At 41.2% G+C, this 16,516-nt stretch overlaps 1 protein-coding gene across 3 annotated transcripts in view; it reads right to left on the bottom strand.

Annotated features, from left to right (window-relative positions):
* Positions 1 to 1,247: 1,247 nt before the first annotated feature.
* Positions 1,248 to 16,516, bottom strand: part of rock2a (rho-associated, coiled-coil containing protein kinase 2a) — an 87,415-nt gene continuing 72,146 nt past the window's right edge. The window contains exons 26-33 of one of the 3 annotated variants that reach the window (XM_036575197.1): positions 15,441 to 15,609; positions 13,325 to 13,395; positions 13,134 to 13,222; positions 9,983 to 10,061; positions 9,358 to 9,619; positions 8,018 to 8,231; positions 6,786 to 7,005; positions 1,248 to 1,425 (exon numbers count right to left, since the gene is read on the bottom strand). In XM_036575197.1, the coding sequence (XP_036431090.1) occupies positions 1,387 to 1,425; positions 6,786 to 7,005; positions 8,018 to 8,231; positions 9,358 to 9,619; positions 9,983 to 10,061; positions 13,134 to 13,222; positions 13,325 to 13,395; positions 15,441 to 15,609 (1,143 nt within the window). In that variant the 3' untranslated portion in view covers positions 1,248 to 1,386. Of the gene's footprint in view, positions 1,426 to 4,966; positions 7,006 to 8,017; positions 8,232 to 9,357; positions 9,620 to 9,982; positions 10,062 to 13,133; positions 13,223 to 13,324; positions 13,396 to 15,440; positions 15,610 to 16,516 lie in introns of those variants that run through there. The other 2 variants (XM_036575198.1, XM_036575196.1) reach the window with 2 other exon arrangements.

Raw genomic sequence — 16,516 nt, 5'->3', positions numbered from 1 at the left:
GTAGATATGAAACCTGCATCTTCTGACCATCTTCTGTCGGTCATCTCAGCTTTACATTCAACACGTAGGGGGGCATCTTAACAGGTGGACTGGATGCAGTTTGAAATGACACCCTGGTTACAGTGGAGCACGGATGCAGAGATTAAGGCATGTCTGAGGGAGTAAACATGAATACAATCCCAGCTGTGTAGATCTAGACGGACACGTGCAGCTAATGAAGCTAGCATCCACAGTGAAATATAGAAATACAATCATCACGAAGTAGACTCTGTATATGCATACATATATATATATATATATATATATATAAACAAACACTACATGTCCAAAAGTTTGTAGACACCTGCTCCTCCAGTTTCTTCTGAAATGAGTGTTAATAGTGACTTTGTCCTCCTTTGCTGCAGTAACAGCCTCTACTCTTCTGGGAAGGCTTTACACTAGATGTTGAACATTGCTGTGAGGATTTGATTGAGCATTAGTGAGGTCAGGTACTGATGTTGAATGGTCAGTTCTGGATCACTCCAACTCATCCCAAAGGTATTGAATGGAGCTCCATCACTCCAGAGAACACAGTTCCACTGCTCCTCAGCCCAATGCTGGGGGGCTTTATACCCCCCCAGCCCATGCTTGGTATTGGGCATGGTGACCTTAGCCTCACGTGTGGCTGCTCCATTCTATTGACAGTGCTTTTCTATGGAGATTATGCAACCTTCACTATTTAGAAGTGCTATCTGGACACTTGTGGGCACATAGTGTATTTTACATATATATATATATATATATATATATAAACTGCATTCAGTGGCATTTATCTATCCAACAGTGTAGTGTACAGTACCAAATACCACAATCTTTGAGACATTATGGCAGATAATGTTCAAATAAGGCCCTGGTTCAACTGGGCCTTGGGGTCTGATCAGAAGCCTCCGAATGCATGATGTATACATATATTTGAAAGCCAAAAACAGGCCAGGACATTGACCAGTCAGCTGATATGACGGAAGAACAGTGCCTTTTCAAGAACGTTTACAAAAACAAACAAAAACATTGAATGCGTTTTCCTCCACAGCCTTGTTTTCTGTCCTTTCGCTGATCCACATCAGTGTAGCCCAAGTAAGTGCTGTGTGTTCTGAGTTGGAGAAGGAGGAGGAGGAGGTTTTGTTCTGTAGGTGCAGGTGGATCTGAGCTTCTCTGTGGACTTTTTATTTAAAGCTCTGGAGGCAGAAGTGATAGACATCCCTACATCGTTTTTTTTTTTTAAAAAAAGAAAAAACAAAACTACACACAGCACTCGTGCGTCTCTTTCTCTCTATTTGGATTCGCAAAAACTCTGTAAAACATTACGACCGAAAGTCTTTAGTTGCTGTGAAAGGAGGAGACCCCACATCAGCACGAAGTTACACCACATTCCCAAAGTGAGGTTAGCTAAAGAGGAGGAGAAAGAGAGAGAGTTAGTCTCGCATTTTTAACGTTATCCCACAAAAGACCAACCAAAGGAGTCACTCCTTTAACCCTTAGAAGTCAGTTATTGTTAATACTAATACAACCATTTTGTATGGATCATTTCTGAGTCATAGCTCATTGAAACAAGTGGAGAAATTATGGTTTGAATTTCATCAAAAGTTGTTGTGTGTACAGCAGTGTTGGAGGTAACGGGGTAAAGTTATGGTTACATCTTCCTGTAACAAAGCAGTGGAACACATTACACTTTATATTTCCCTACTCGCAGCTGCAGACATAATAATCATCACATTACTTGCGAAACTCTGAGAGAATAACAATAATAATAATAATAATAATAATAATAATAATAAAAATAATAAGTTTTATTTATATAGCACTTTTCATGCTGGTGGCAGCTCAAAGTGCTTTATAGACAGGAGATAAAGCTTAACAGTAATACAGTATTAATTTAGAATCATAAGAAAATGACACAGATTAAAAGATAAACACCAAAAAGATGTGGAGTTTTAATTAAATGCTGAGTTAAAAAGAGACATTTTTAGATGTTTTTTAAAACTGAGCGCTGAGCTTGACTGTCTAATAAAAGCTGAACTGAGCTCCACAGTTTAGAAGCAGAATAACTGAACGAGTCTCTCCACGTTTTCTGTGTTTTACTGAAGGTGTTTGTAGGTCAGTATCTGCAGATCTAAGATCATAAACAGACAGACACTCTGTGATGTAAGTGGAGCTTTAAGGTCATTTAGTGCTTTAAAAACTAGTAGCAGAGCTTTAAAATCTATCCTGAACGATGCAGCCAGCCAGTGCAGCTCTTTCTAAACGGGACTGATCTGATCTCTCTGTGTAGTTTTTGTTAAGATGCTGCTGTATTTTGTGCGAGTTGTAAAGGATGTATTGTTTTCTTAGGAGGTTCAGTAAGAAGATCATCTTGTACAGGACGCATGTATGAGGCAAATGACTTGGGAAATTCAATGAAGCGCTTAGGTTCGCTTCTTATTCGAAATTCCAGTTCCACCTTACATGGTGCAGCAGTAGCATTCAGTCACCTGTTAAGGTGCCACAGTGTATCTGCTGCTCCAGAAAAATGAACATAAGCCAAAAAATACTGATCAACACTCTGCGGCACTTTTGGTGTTAGAAAGCAATATTAACACAGGTTAATCTGCATATTGTTGACTTTTGTTATTGTTTTAAATATTTTGCACAATAAAAAAAATTCAGATTACAAGATTTGCAAGCTGATTTGTGTATGTGTGAGTATATATATATATATATATCGCTGCTGTCAGAACAAAACCTCATATCTCCTGTTGCTCTTTACATTGGGGCAGATTTCATGATGAATGGATCAAAAGAAATGACCCAAAATGAAATGGAAAAAAAAAGTCTGGTTCCATTGACTTACATTAAAAATAAAGCATGTTTTTTCCTTCTCTTGTAAAGTTACCATTTTGGATATAAAAAGCTTTTCTTCCAACAGCAGCAAGATATATTTATATTTTCCCACACACACCATGATGTATACCAAAGAAGTCAGATACTACTGACCCCAGCACTGCTGTACCGTCTTGTTTCAGAGAAAGAAAACCAGCCTCTACATGTTTGTCTTTTTTTGACATTGAAACAAAGAGAAAAGTGTTGAGTGCAGATCGAATTGATGCAAATCGAATGTAAATGTAACTCATTACATTTAAACATTATAGCAAGAAGCCAATAACTCCAGACTTGTAAGGGTTAATTCACAGCACACCACCACCACACACCCTGCATGCACAGTCATGCCTGTAACACACCACACATCACACACACCCTGCACATCACTCATCACTCACAACACGCCAGTTCGCAAACTTTTATTGCAAGAGGTAACAAAACTACTAAAAACAATCACAACACTATTCCACTTTTTTCTTTTACAGTATATTCACTACCAGTAAACATCGGCTTGTAAACATGATAAATAAAAGGCTGGTAAACTGAAAATACAGTAAAACATAAAACAGCAAGTGAGTCATTTATTCAGACGGCCGTCGGAGTCCTCTCGTCTCACATTCGGAGATCCTGACCCTGGGGAACTGGGGTGAGAAGGTTAAAAGCCAAAAGTTAAAAAGCAGGCGGAGAGAGAGGAACGTCAAATACCCGACACCTCTAAACATTCTCTCCTTCGTTAGCGCGACAATGCAAAAAGAACGGACAGATTAGATGGAATGCAATGGAATGGACTGGAGTGCCTCTTATAGGAGAAGGTCAATGAAAAAAATCACATGTACACAATTTTCCTTCTTCCCACAAATATAATCGATCAGCCAGGACAGGTTTGCTGCACTGGAGCTACGAGGCTAATGCAGCTAAAAAGGTAACGGAAGTTCCACCGATTAGCATGGCGCTAACTGCGTACATAATTCATCAGGTCATCTTTTTTAATACAGACTGCGGGGGGGTTCAAATCAAAGCTTGCTAGCACAGCTGGGGTCTCTGGTGTGGAGCCTGAGACTTCAGGTAAGGCTTTTCTTGTTTTTGCAAGTTATCTATGAATAGCCAGCAGGTAGTTTGGCTAAATTAGCCATCATTAGCTGCTGCTTAGCAACAGGGAGGAGCTCAGCCCAACACTTAAAGATGGTTCTTCAGGAGTTCTTCAGTAAAGGAAATGGTTCTATGTAGAACTATGAGTTCTACATAGAACCATTTGCATGCTTAAATGGTTCTTTGCATGGTGGAATGGTTCTTCAGACTGATGGAGAACGTGTTTTATATGTGCTTTTGGAAACGGTTGTCAAGCTTGTAATAACAGAAGAACTCTTTTTGGTGCTATATAGAACCAGTTTCAAAAAGGTTCTATATAGAACCATATACAAAACATTCTCCATCAATCTGAAGAACCATTTTCACCATACAGAGAACCATTTAAGTAACTCATGGTTCTAAGGCCCAGTCCCATTTCACCCCTCGCCCCTACCACTCAGCCCTAGCCCTCTGTTTTGCCCATTCGCGTCTAGGGGTAGGGTGTCCTGATTCTTGTTGAGATAGAGGGGTAGGGCGAAGTGTTGGGGCCACATGACCCTCCAAACTGAGGTTTTTCAGACACTCCAAATGAAGAGATATGAGAAAAAAAGAAAAACCAGGAAAATGGCTGAGCAAGAGACCAAAGAAACACACAAATGTGAGAATTTTCTCTGTTAAAAATTACAATAACCATCATTTTATCTTAGTTTAATGTCGTTTTACTATATTATGGTCCTTTTCTTCATAACAAGCATTAAAATTCACTAACAGCATGCTAATGTCTTGGTAGCTAGCTAGCTAACTTTCCCGTTCCACCTTAAATAGTCCAGCAGTTCTGACACCTGAAGTGCCAGAATGTAACTTCTGCACCATTTAAGGTGGAACGGGAAAATTCGAATGAGAGGCTGGAGAATATCTGACTTCAGCTTCACATCACTGAAGAATTAGAGGTGGGTGATAATAAATAATTGCCCCCCTCTTTGAAGGCATATGATGCCCTAAATGTAACTAAAGCCCAGCAGTGAGGAGCTGAACTTTACCCTCCTCTGCTGTCACTGCAGACTGGCAGGGTCGCCTACAGAGCAGCGCTGGTAGCTGTTAATGAAGTGATGCGCTTTTTAATTGAAGGTCAGATTACAGAGGGAAGATTTTAACCACTACCCTGTAACTCAGTTCCAAAGGGTTAGGGTGACACTTGAAAACAAGGGGTAGATGTAAAAAGAAGAAATGGGCTTGGGCCTAAATAGAACCATTCCATTTACCATGAACTTTCTTTTTTATAAGTGGACCTTCAGAAAACCGACCAGTGTGCCTCGCTTTTTTCAGCCTTTAGAAAAATGCAGTGAACTCACCTTATTCTGCCATTTTAAGGCAAATTTGAGACACGTTAGGCATGCAGTTAGCACAGTGCTAGGCCAGTGGGATATAAGCCTCCCCTAGATTTACTTATGTGGTTTTCTCACATGTATCACAAAGCTAAAACAGTAGCAGCCATCCTGAAACCTGAACTTTATAAGTACTTTAGTCCATATTTATAGATATCAGCATGTCATAGTGTCAGAAACCACATAAGCAAGTTTGAGAAGCAGTTTGAAGCAACTGAGCGACGATTTAGCCTTGTTGTTTGTACAAAGCTACTTGTTAGCTACATTAGCCTCACAGCTAAAGAGGCAAACTGTGGAAACCAAAGCAGAAACTGTGTACATTTGATTTTATTTGATCAGCTTATTCCTTTAAAATACAGTCAGTTAGATGAGAAAGAGAGGATGTTTGGAAAGGTTCAGCAGGTTCTACCGACTTCCGCCAAGTTCTCCACACCAACTTGGCAGCGGCACCCACTAAAAGAAGCAGACGAACTAGAGTCCGCTCCAGTGGCAGCCACAGCCCACCGCAAGCACAAACATTCGCAATCATTCTGGTCAGCGGTTACCATGATTCGACCCTGCATGCTGCTTAGAAATTAAATGCATTTTCAACATCATCATCGACCTCATCCAAAGCCCAGTGCCAGTCCTCATGGCCCACATCTAGAACCCTGCAAGGGAGGAAGAGCGCCAAGATTCAGCCAACAAAGAGGGAACTCCACTGCTAAAGGCTGTCCAGTAGAGGCAAGCCATTGCCAGCTACAGGATGCTACCTGGATTTGGGAGACTCAACACTTTATTCTAAAACCCTGAGCTTTCCCTCGACCTTGTGGGCAAAGCCCAACAAGGATCCAGCCCAAATCAGAAAGGCTAAGAGTAAATAAATCTGTAAATAAATAGCATCTGAAGGCTGTGTGATCATCATCAAATGAGTCTAAATCAACATTTTTGAAAAATGGAGAAAGTTCTGTGTTGGAAGTGTTGATTTAATTTGCATAAAAATGCATATTTTGCTACACAGCCTTCAAATAAAGTTCTAGTATCTACATCTACGTTTCAGCCCCCAAATAAGCTTCAAGTTGGGCCAAACTGAACACAAAGCAACTCTATGCATTGTTAGTGGCAAAGAACATGCCATGGATGCTGAGTTCACGACAGATTACCAGTGCACCATTAAAGTAGCCGTTTCCACAGCGTGCAAATTTGGAAAATGATCTGGAGCTGAAGTGACCCGTGTGCCGTTTTTCAGGCCTTTTTAGAAGACGCACGGTATGAAACTCCTGAATGGATGCCTCATACTGTGCCCGAAGACTCGTTTTACGATTGAGACCTCTTCAGCTCCAGCTCATTTGAATGCTATTTGAATGTGTTAGCGCTACAAAGAAACTCCCCATCCAGCTACTTTCACCCAGTTGCAAACTCGGGGTCGAATTTGGTCGGAGTACAAGGTCTCAGAACCTCCTCTTTCCTGTCCATGTGGTCTTTGTGGCACTTGATTTGGCACCGTTGGCACTCCAGAGCCAGAGGAGGCTTGAACATGTTCCAGAGGGGTTTAGTGCAGGCTTCACAGTTGGTGGGGAAGTGGTAGAGAGTGGGCATAAACTCATGACCCTTGTGGTAGATGAATTTCTCCCTGCCTGGAGGGGGCGATGCAGGCTCCTTAGAGTTGTGCACAGCCCTGTGTGTCATACAGAGTTGCACTACATAACCAGCACCAAATGTATCCCATGCCTCAAAGGGGAATCCCACTGATTTTTCAAAATTTCTGCAGCATTAAATGAGTGAGATATAATCAGAGTGATTCAGAGTGGGTTTGGTGTGAAATGGTTCAGATGTCTTCACAGTGGTGGTGATAGGAACCAGGGGTCGCCATGACTACAACACAAATATAGACATTTTATTTACTATCCAAAACCACCAGTGAACCTACAGGAGGCTAAGTTTTTAATTGGAATGCTGATGATGGTAAAACAGTAGTAAATCTGAAAAAATATGTTTCCTTTGGGGAATATTTTGCCTCAGAATGTCCTTCATGCACCTCGGCACTATGAATATATTTTTAAAATAAATTTTAGGCCAAAACCTTATTAAAACATCATAAAACGATATGCATCAGGCAATGTATTCGCAATCATTTCATTTCATAACTTTCTATGAGGCATTAAGCTCTTTGGATGTCTGGTTCCTATCACCACCGCTGTGAACAGTCCTGATTTGTTAAGTTTGTAGAACGGAGCATTTCACACCAAACCACTCTGAATGACTTTGTTTACATCTTAATTATTCAGTTATGCACACATTTAAAAAAAATCTGTGGAATTCCTCTTTACAATGATGACTAATGACTAAGATACCCAAACAAAGGACAAATGCTAACAAAATGCAAACTCATCCAAATTAACTTTTACTAGCCAAGTTAACATTCTATTCTATTTTAACAATTTATTGTTTACCAGTATGAACAACCACAAACCTCACTTTTGACCCATTTTGTATGATAATCATTTAGCTTATTTCAGCATTAAAAGTAGAAACAATACAGCCATAAAAGCCCTCTGAGGCAGAACTGGATCAGCAGTCTGAATGTAACACACAGCCTTGATTATGAGAAAAGACATGGATACAAACACTGAGAAGAAACATTAACGTTACAGAAACCCGTTGAAGCAGAACCTGAGGCTCATTCTCACCTGGGTTTGCTGGCTGGTAGCTGTCGGCTGGGTCTCCTCATAGACTGGCTGGCCTGTACTTTAACGGGGGCGCGAGGAGAGGAGCGGTGGGTTGCCTCCGGCGCAGGCGGCTTTTTGGGGATTTTCTTGACGAGCCTGCTGACCCATTTCTGCTGCTCTTCCTGAGATGCAGCCAGCAGCAGCAGGTTCTTGGCTGTAGACACGTCGTAGTTCACTGGAAAGAGGAGGAAAAAACTAGAGCTCAAAATAGGAACTATGCAAGTGTTAGGGGTTCCACACGGTTCAATACTAGGCCCTACAAGAAGATCTGAAGAACTCCAAATAATCCTGACTATAATGCCGCTCAGGCTTAGTTTGGTTTAGCTTTATTTACATCCCAGGGTGTACAAATATATGTGTAAGTAAAAGTTGGTCCTAGTATTGGCTTAGCTTGATTTACCTTAGGCCAGGAGTCGACAACATGTGGCTCTTTTACAGCTCTGTTGCGGCTCCACAGCAGAATTCAATTTTTAGGTACAAATAAAATAATAAAATAATCCTCCTTTGCAGTAAAATAAAGCTCTGCTGATTGTTAACACAGTTTACCAATAAATGGTCTTAAACGCTGGAATTAATTCATAAAAGGTCTTAAACACCGCTAATTCACCCTTTAACCCTACACAACCGACACGCAGACTGCTGGTCACCATAGCAACGCAGACATCAATCTTGCCTAGTAGCTAAGGAGGCAAAGAGAAAGATTTAAGATGAACATTGATAATTTAAAGACGAATGGACTTATTTGCATTTATAATCAAGTCGTGAAGCTGAAGTCTCGTTCAAATTTTCCCGTTCCACCTTAAATGGTGCAGCAGTTCTGGCGCCACAGGCAGCACTTAAGGTGGAACAAAAAAATTCAGACAAGAAGCTGGAGAATGAGAAGCGACTTCAGCTTTTTTTTTAAAGTTAAGAGACAGTTTACTGCCAGAGATGTGAGAAAAGCGACTATAGCTGAAGTAAAGCTTAGCGCAGAGGTAAGTAAGTCTGTGTTTTTGTTTATATGGTATTTTTAGCCTACAGTAGTACATCAGCACATACTGAGACAAATCTACAGTCAAGACGGTAAAAAATTACTTCAACAAAATGGTCTTAAGATGTTGTGGCTCCCAGGGGGGTTTGATTTGTATTGAAAGGACAAAATGGATCTTCATAACGTTTGAGTAACCAAGCCGCTTCCTTAGGCTGATACAAAGTGCATAACAGCAAATAGATCTTGCTACAGAATTTATGGTATAGTTTCTTTCAAACAAACCAATTCATCAACTGACTTGAACAGAAACTCTCTGACCGGCTTCACCCACCTCTACATGGTGCAATGATCTCTTCTTTCTTGTCCATGTGGTCTTTGTGGCACTTGATGTGGCATCTTCGGCACTCCAGGGCGGGAGGTGGCTTGAACATGTTCCACAGGGGTTTGGTGCAGGCCTCACAGTTAGTGGGGAAATGGTAGAGGGTGGGGATGAACTCGTGACCCTTGTGGCAGATGTAGCTGGACTTCTCCCCGATGGGTAGAGGCTCCAGCTCCTGCTCCTTCTTACTCTCGCCCTCATTAGCGTACAAGATCTGGGAAGGAAACACAGCAGCGGGGGCTTCAGAATGGACTCAAACTGGACTGCAGGGTGACCGTTTAACTACACAACAGTTGTTTTTCGTGCTTCTGAACAGACTTATGTGGAATTATTGGGGGGTTTCTGTAGAATATAGCCAGAAATAGTGCACAGCAATTAAATAACAGCGAGACATAAGCACTCAGGCATGCATAAACATCTTATGTGCCACATAAACTCCACAAACAGAAACTCTAATATGTTTCATTTGAATTATTAAGCAAACAAAGTTAAGAACCATGAAGACTCATCAGGGAAACATTCGCCTTTCAGAAAGAAGTGTTTAGACCGTAAGTGGGGAGGATTTCTGTTATCATACCTGAAATATTCTGGGAATCTCTTTAGCGTCAGCACGGTACACATCTGTCTGCGTGACGGATCGAACGTGGAAGAGTTTACTGTGGAAAGAGAAACAAAGACGTGTGAGAGAAGAAGAGGCCAAACCAGCCCGTTTTTACTCTTCCCTGTACATGAACTCCGCTTATGCAGCACAAAGACAAACTGTACAGAACAACTGAACCATCCGCAACTGTGTTGTGTTACTTAAATTGACTTAATCCAGAGAATCAATGAGCAAGAAATGTGAGGCTTTCAGAACTGGGACCAAAAATGTAATTTAGTCAGTTTTTCCCCTTCCTCCAAATGTAGTCAGTCTGACAAGACATGGTCTGTGTCCAGTTCTTCAGTTTTGCACTGGAGCTCTAAAGCTAATGCAGATAACAAGTAACAGAAGCATGTATCCCACAGACCCAGCATTGTACAAACTGTAGCTGATTGATTACATGGACACCGGAGGTTGTGCATCATTTTTTAGTCTATGTCATGCCCAAATAAGGAGCTCTGGGTCTAAGCGTTTTTTCTTTATGGGAAAAATGTATGGTACTAGCTCTCTCTCACCCTGCACTGTTAGAAATAAAGGTTCTGTTCAGGTACATTTTTCATTCATCAAGGTACAAACAATGTAAACGTTCCCTCAAAGGTTCTGCAGTGTTTTTTTTTTTTACCCGATTTTCTCCCAAATTTAGTCGTCTCCAATTCCACCTGCTAGTTAGGACTCCCCCAATCACACGCGATACTATCAACGCTAGGAGGGTGAAGGCTAACACAGGCTTCCTCCGAGACCTGAGAAACCAGCCACCGCTTCTTTCCGAGCTGCCGCTCACGCAACGTCATTGGACAGCCGAACGCACTCGGAGGAAAGCGCCAACCGCCAGATCTGCTACGTCAGCTAACAGACACCTGCGCTGACTAGCATCGCGCTGAGTGAGTGATGGGGGGGAGAAGGACAGCCATCCCACCCACCCAGAGAGAGCGAGGCCAGTTGTGCTCTCTCTGACTCCCGGCTACGAATGGCTGTAGCATCACCAGGGATCGAACTCGCGATCTCCTGATGATAGGGCCAACGCTTAGACGGTTGCGCCACTCGGGAGCCCCCAAACAGTGGTTTTAAGGTCCAATTATGTCCTTTAAATGTGTTTTCCTAGTGCAAAAAGTTCATATTTGTACCTTTTCATAACCGATTGATTTAAAACAGAACAGTAAAATAAAAGCATGGAGGCGAGACGGGGTGTGTGGAGTCAGTACAGCTTAGAACATATCATTTCAGTGGATTATTGTACAGTTATGTTCCCTGACTAAAGGTACTGAGATGGACCCTTGAGGGTCCTGCCCAGTGACAAGAGGGGCACTGCCCCAGTTTACTACCTTAATGTGTGCGGTAAACATAAAACACAATTTTTCCTGTGTATATTATTTCCCTGAATATCACCACATCCAAATTTACAAGGCCGTTAAGTAGCTAAAAACTGAATGCTACATGCTAACACTCCTAACTGTTGTCCCATGGAAGTGATATCAATACTAATATGACTAAACACCTACGAAAACCTTAGCCTAAAACTGGCATACTGGTTTTGGTGAGGCACTTGGGTGAGGTTGCCAGTCTTATGTCAATTCAATGCACAGCTAGGGCTGAACAATTTGGATAAAATATCTAATTGCGATTTTTCCGACTAATCCTGCGACTGCATTTTAAATAGCGATTTTTAATAAACTGAGATTCAGGCCTGTTTTATTTTGGCCAAGAAGACCAGAATATCCACCTTTTCTGGCTTGAGGCTCGACCCCTGAACGTAGTGTGTCAAACTGCCAGTAAGCTGTGGTTGTGAGGTCACAACATGTGGAGGTTCGGTTGCCTCTGATTGGTCCAACTCATCTAAAGTCATTTCACAAACTCTTATTAGGTTTAATTTCCCCTCTTAAAACTTAAAACAACATTTCTGCTAATGTACACATTGAAAAATGATGGTCCTTCAAGGGTTCTTTACTAAAGACAGTGGTTCTAGAACCACTATAGAACCATAAACACTCAATGACTCTTTTGCATGCTTAAAAAGTTCTTTAGATTGTGAAATGGTTCTTTGGATTTATGGTGAATGTGTTGTTTATGGTTCTTTATAGCACCAAATGTTCTTCTATTGTTACAATTAATCTGAAGAGCCGTTGCACCATGCACAGAACCTATTAAGCATGCAAATAAGTGTTTCACGGTTCTATATTGTCTTTACTAAAGAACTTTTTTTAGAATCTTGAACTATTTTTTATGAGTGTTGGCTATATTTTCTAACAGAATAAATACAGCTCTTGCAATTTGAAAATGGCTTTCAAGTCTTAAATTGCGATTTTGATATAAAACTTTCAGCTCTATGCACAGCATTGTTGATTTTCTAAGTAAAAATACGTTAACACAAGTTTACACACCTCTACAGAAAACAAAAAATTGTTCATTTTGGTGCACAATTACTGCTTATTGGCTAAATTTAAAATGTTGCAAAAAAAAATGGTTAATTTTAAATTTCATGTTTTTAGTATTCTTTCCTAATAAACTCAGCAAATAAATGAAATTATGCACTAGAATTTGCAGAGAAAAAAAGGCATGCAAAAGTGTTTCCTCTGTAGAGAATGTGTTGCCTTATTGTCACTTAGAAAATCAACAAAACATGCAATTTCATCAGAGGTGCCCGAAGTTTTGCATATGTCTGTAAATCTGTCTTTAAATTAATGTAAAAAATCATGCTTAATAAAAAAAGTGGAAGGACGGAACCCAGAATATTCTTGAGTGAAAGAAAAAGTGTTGACGTTGAAACTTACTCAAGTATATGAAAGTGAAAAGTAAACAACTTAACTGATCCTGTCTTCTCATTTTGACTACCAGACCTCGTAGCTCAGAGGATCCGGTGACGTTTGTGGGAAAAATGTACGCAGGACGAAACGTATCAGCTCTGGAATGTTTCTGTTTAGCACTGGATGCAACAGGGGAGATTTTCAAAACTTTCGAAACAAACAGCTCAGACCCAGAGCTACAGAATGACCACACATCTTCAGAAGTCTATTTGGGATGAGAGCGACATTCTGTCTACTTCACTTCTGGCTGAACAGCTGCTTTAAACAGCGATGCAGATAATACCCACTCTATATCCAACACCATGCATGGATTGGAGTGCTCTTTGTCCTGCTCGCTGTTGTAGAAGAGGATCTTCTTACTGCTCACCACAACATACTGCAGGAAGAAAAAGAGGTCAAGTCTGATACCCGTCGAATCACCGACTCACTCACAGCTTTCCAGGAAATATATGAACAAATCTGAGTGTGGTTAGCGAACCTTTCTCTCCCAGCCAAAGCGTTTGGTGTTGTTCCTCACAGGAAGAGACAGCCAGCCCTCCAGTCGAGTCTCTGTGCAGAAAAAGAGAAACATTGAACGACACTGCTGCATCTGTGGATCGTCTTCTTCTGTGTTTAGAGGCTGTCCTGTAGGCCTGAGCGATTTGGGGAAAATATCTAATTGCATTTTGTCTGACTAATATTGCGACTGCAATTTAAATTGCGATTTTATTTTATAAACTGAGATTCAGGCCTGATTTATTTCGGCCAAGAAGACCAGAATATCCACCTTTCTGGCTTGAGGCTCGACCCCTGAACATATTGTGCCAAACTGCCATTAAGTTGTGGCTGTGATGTCATGATCTGGTTGCCTCTGATTGGTCCAACTCTTCTACAGGCATTTCACAAACTCTTATTAGGTTAAATTTCCCCTCTTGAAACTTAAAACAATGTTTTTGATAATGTACACACTTAAAAAAAGATGGTTCTTCAAGGGTTCTTTAGTAAAGACAGTGGTTCTATATAGTACCATAAACACTCAATGAGCCATTTGCATGCGTAGGAAGTTCTTTGCATGGTGAAACGGTTCTTTAGATTTACATTTACATTTTATGGCATTTGGCAGACGCTCTTATCCAGAGTGACTTACAATTTAATCATTTTTACACAGGTAGGCGAAGGTAGTGTTAGGAGTCTTGCCCAAGGACTCTTATTGGTAAAGCGTAGGGTGTTTGCCCAGGTGGGGCTTGAACTCCAGCCTACAGCGTGGAAGGCAGAGATATTACCCACTACACTATACACTATACCAACCACTATACCACTATACCAACCATTGATGGAGATTGTGTTGTATATGGTTCTATACAGCACCTTTTTGAAAAGGGTTCTATATAGCACCTAAATGTTCTTCTGTTGTTACAAGCTTGACATCGCAACAATAGCAGAACCCTTTTTGGTGCTATATAGAACCACATACTCCATCAATCTAAAGAACCATTTCACCATGCAAAGAACCATTTAAGCATGCGAATGTCTCTCTGAGTACTTAAGGAATGATAGTTCTCACAAGCACCATCGTTTTTAAAAAATCTTGAAGAGTGTTGGCTATAATAAGAAAACTGCACTTAAAATTGCCTTAAATTGCGTTTTTGATAAAAAAAGATGAATTATTCAGCCCTACTTTGCCGAAGTGACGGCCTCCAAAACACAGAAAAACGAGCAACACTTCACACAATGTTCATTCAGAACCAAAACAAAGTCTCTAATACACACACATTTAACCTGCACTGCACTGAAGAGTGTTCAAAAGGTCAAAAGTGAGAAGCTTGCTGAAGGAAGATGAAGGGAGTGAGGAGGACAGCCTTTCAGGAAAAGGTGGAGGGGCAGAAAAAAGAGGGAGGAGAAAAGAAGAAAGAACTGATCTGTGGTAGAAAGAGAAAAGAAATATCAACTAATAAAAAGAAGACAGTAAAGACGAGAATATATAAACCTGATGGATGAACATGAACAACAGCGCAAAAGTTTGGAATCACTGGTTTCAATTATATATATATATATATATATATATATATATATATATATAGGGGGAGAGAGAGAGAGAGAGAGAGAGAGAGAGACAAGCATATTGCTGCTGTCGTATCTCCAATTTTTGTCGTTTTCCAGTTTTTGATATCATTTGAAAATGCTTGTTGCTCTTTACATTGTGAGTAAATTTAATGAGGAATGGACCAAAAGAAACGACCCAAAATGACTTGGAAAAAATTCTGGTTCCATTGACTTACACTGAAAGTAAAACAGGTTTTTTCTTTCTCCTGTAAAGTTACCATTTTGGAGATACAAGGTTTTTAATTAAAACTATAAAGCTAATTATAAAGAAGAAATAACTATAATAAAAGTAAAAAATAACTACTGAACAAAACATCTGAAAATATCTTTTCTGAAAAACTGTGCAGATGTTATTACTGTGTAAAATACGAATCACTAATCTTACAAGTGATTCCAGACTTTTGATAGTTTAACGATTCTAAAAATGGAAATAAAAATAAATAATAATAAAATAAATAACTAGAGCAGCTCGTGTAACTGACAGAAGGTGAAGTAAGCGTGTGGAAGGAAACCTGGTAGTGACTCATCCGTTTCGAAATCAGGGCCGCTGCTCATGCTGGCCGAGTCGAGGGAGTGGACGTTGAGGGAGTTTAAGAGGCCGCGGAGCTGCTCGATGTCGCTGTCCTTGCTGTCCAGAGCCATCTGCAGCTCCACCCGCATCACCGACTCCTCCGCCAGTTGCTGTGATAAGAAAGGCCACCAATTTTATCATCAACCAAACCAGCAACGAAAACGTGTTGAACACAGACAATACACTGTATAATTTTCACAAGATGTAATGCTCTATTTCTCATTAGGGAATCAGGATGTGGATCAGTGAGGTGGTCGATGAAGGGGATCGGTGTGGGGGTCAGTGTGCCAGTTAGTGTAGGGGATCAGTATGGGGGTCAATGAAGGGGATCAGTGAGGTGGTCGGTGAAGGGGATCGGTGTAGGGGTCAGTGTGGGAGTTAGTGTAGGGGATCAGTATGGGGGTCAATGAAGGGGATCAGTATGGGGGTCAGTGAAGGGGATCAGTGTGGGGGTTAGTGTAGGGGATCAGTATGTGGATCAGTGTGGGAGTTAGTGTAGAGGATCAGTATGGGGGTCAGTGAAGGGGATCGGTGTGGGGGTCAGTGTGGGAGTTAGTGTAGAGGATCAGTATGTGGGTCAGTGTGGTTGTCGGTGAAGGGGATCAGTGTGGGGGTTAGTGTAGAGGATCGGTGTGGGGGTCAGTGTGGTTGTCGGTGAAGGGGATCAGTGTGGGGGTTAGTGTAGGGGATCAGTATGGGGGTCAATGTGGTTGTCGGTGAAGGGGATCAGTGTGAGGGTTCATGTAGGGGATCAGTATGTGGGTCAGTGTGGTGGTTGGTGAAGGGGATCAGTGTCGGGATTAGTGTAGGGGATCAGTATGGGGGTCAGCGTTGGGGCTAGTGTAGAAGATCAGCACAGGGGGAGTCAGTGTAGGAGTTAGTGCAGGCGTTCAGTATAGGGGTCGGTTTGGGGTCAGGGATTAGCGTGGGGGTCAATGTGGGGGTCAAACACAATCAGATTTATGCAGTAATCTGATTATTCAAAAGGTCATGTAAACAGCACACTCTGATCTCTTA

This window comes from Colossoma macropomum, unplaced genomic scaffold (genome assembly GCF_904425465.1).
Source record: "Colossoma macropomum unplaced genomic scaffold, Colossoma_macropomum, whole genome shotgun sequence".
Lineage (NCBI taxonomy): Eukaryota > Metazoa > Chordata > Actinopteri > Characiformes > Serrasalmidae > Colossoma > Colossoma macropomum.
Note: the sequence above shows the minus strand (reverse complement) of the source record. Positions and strands in the feature narration are given on the sequence as shown.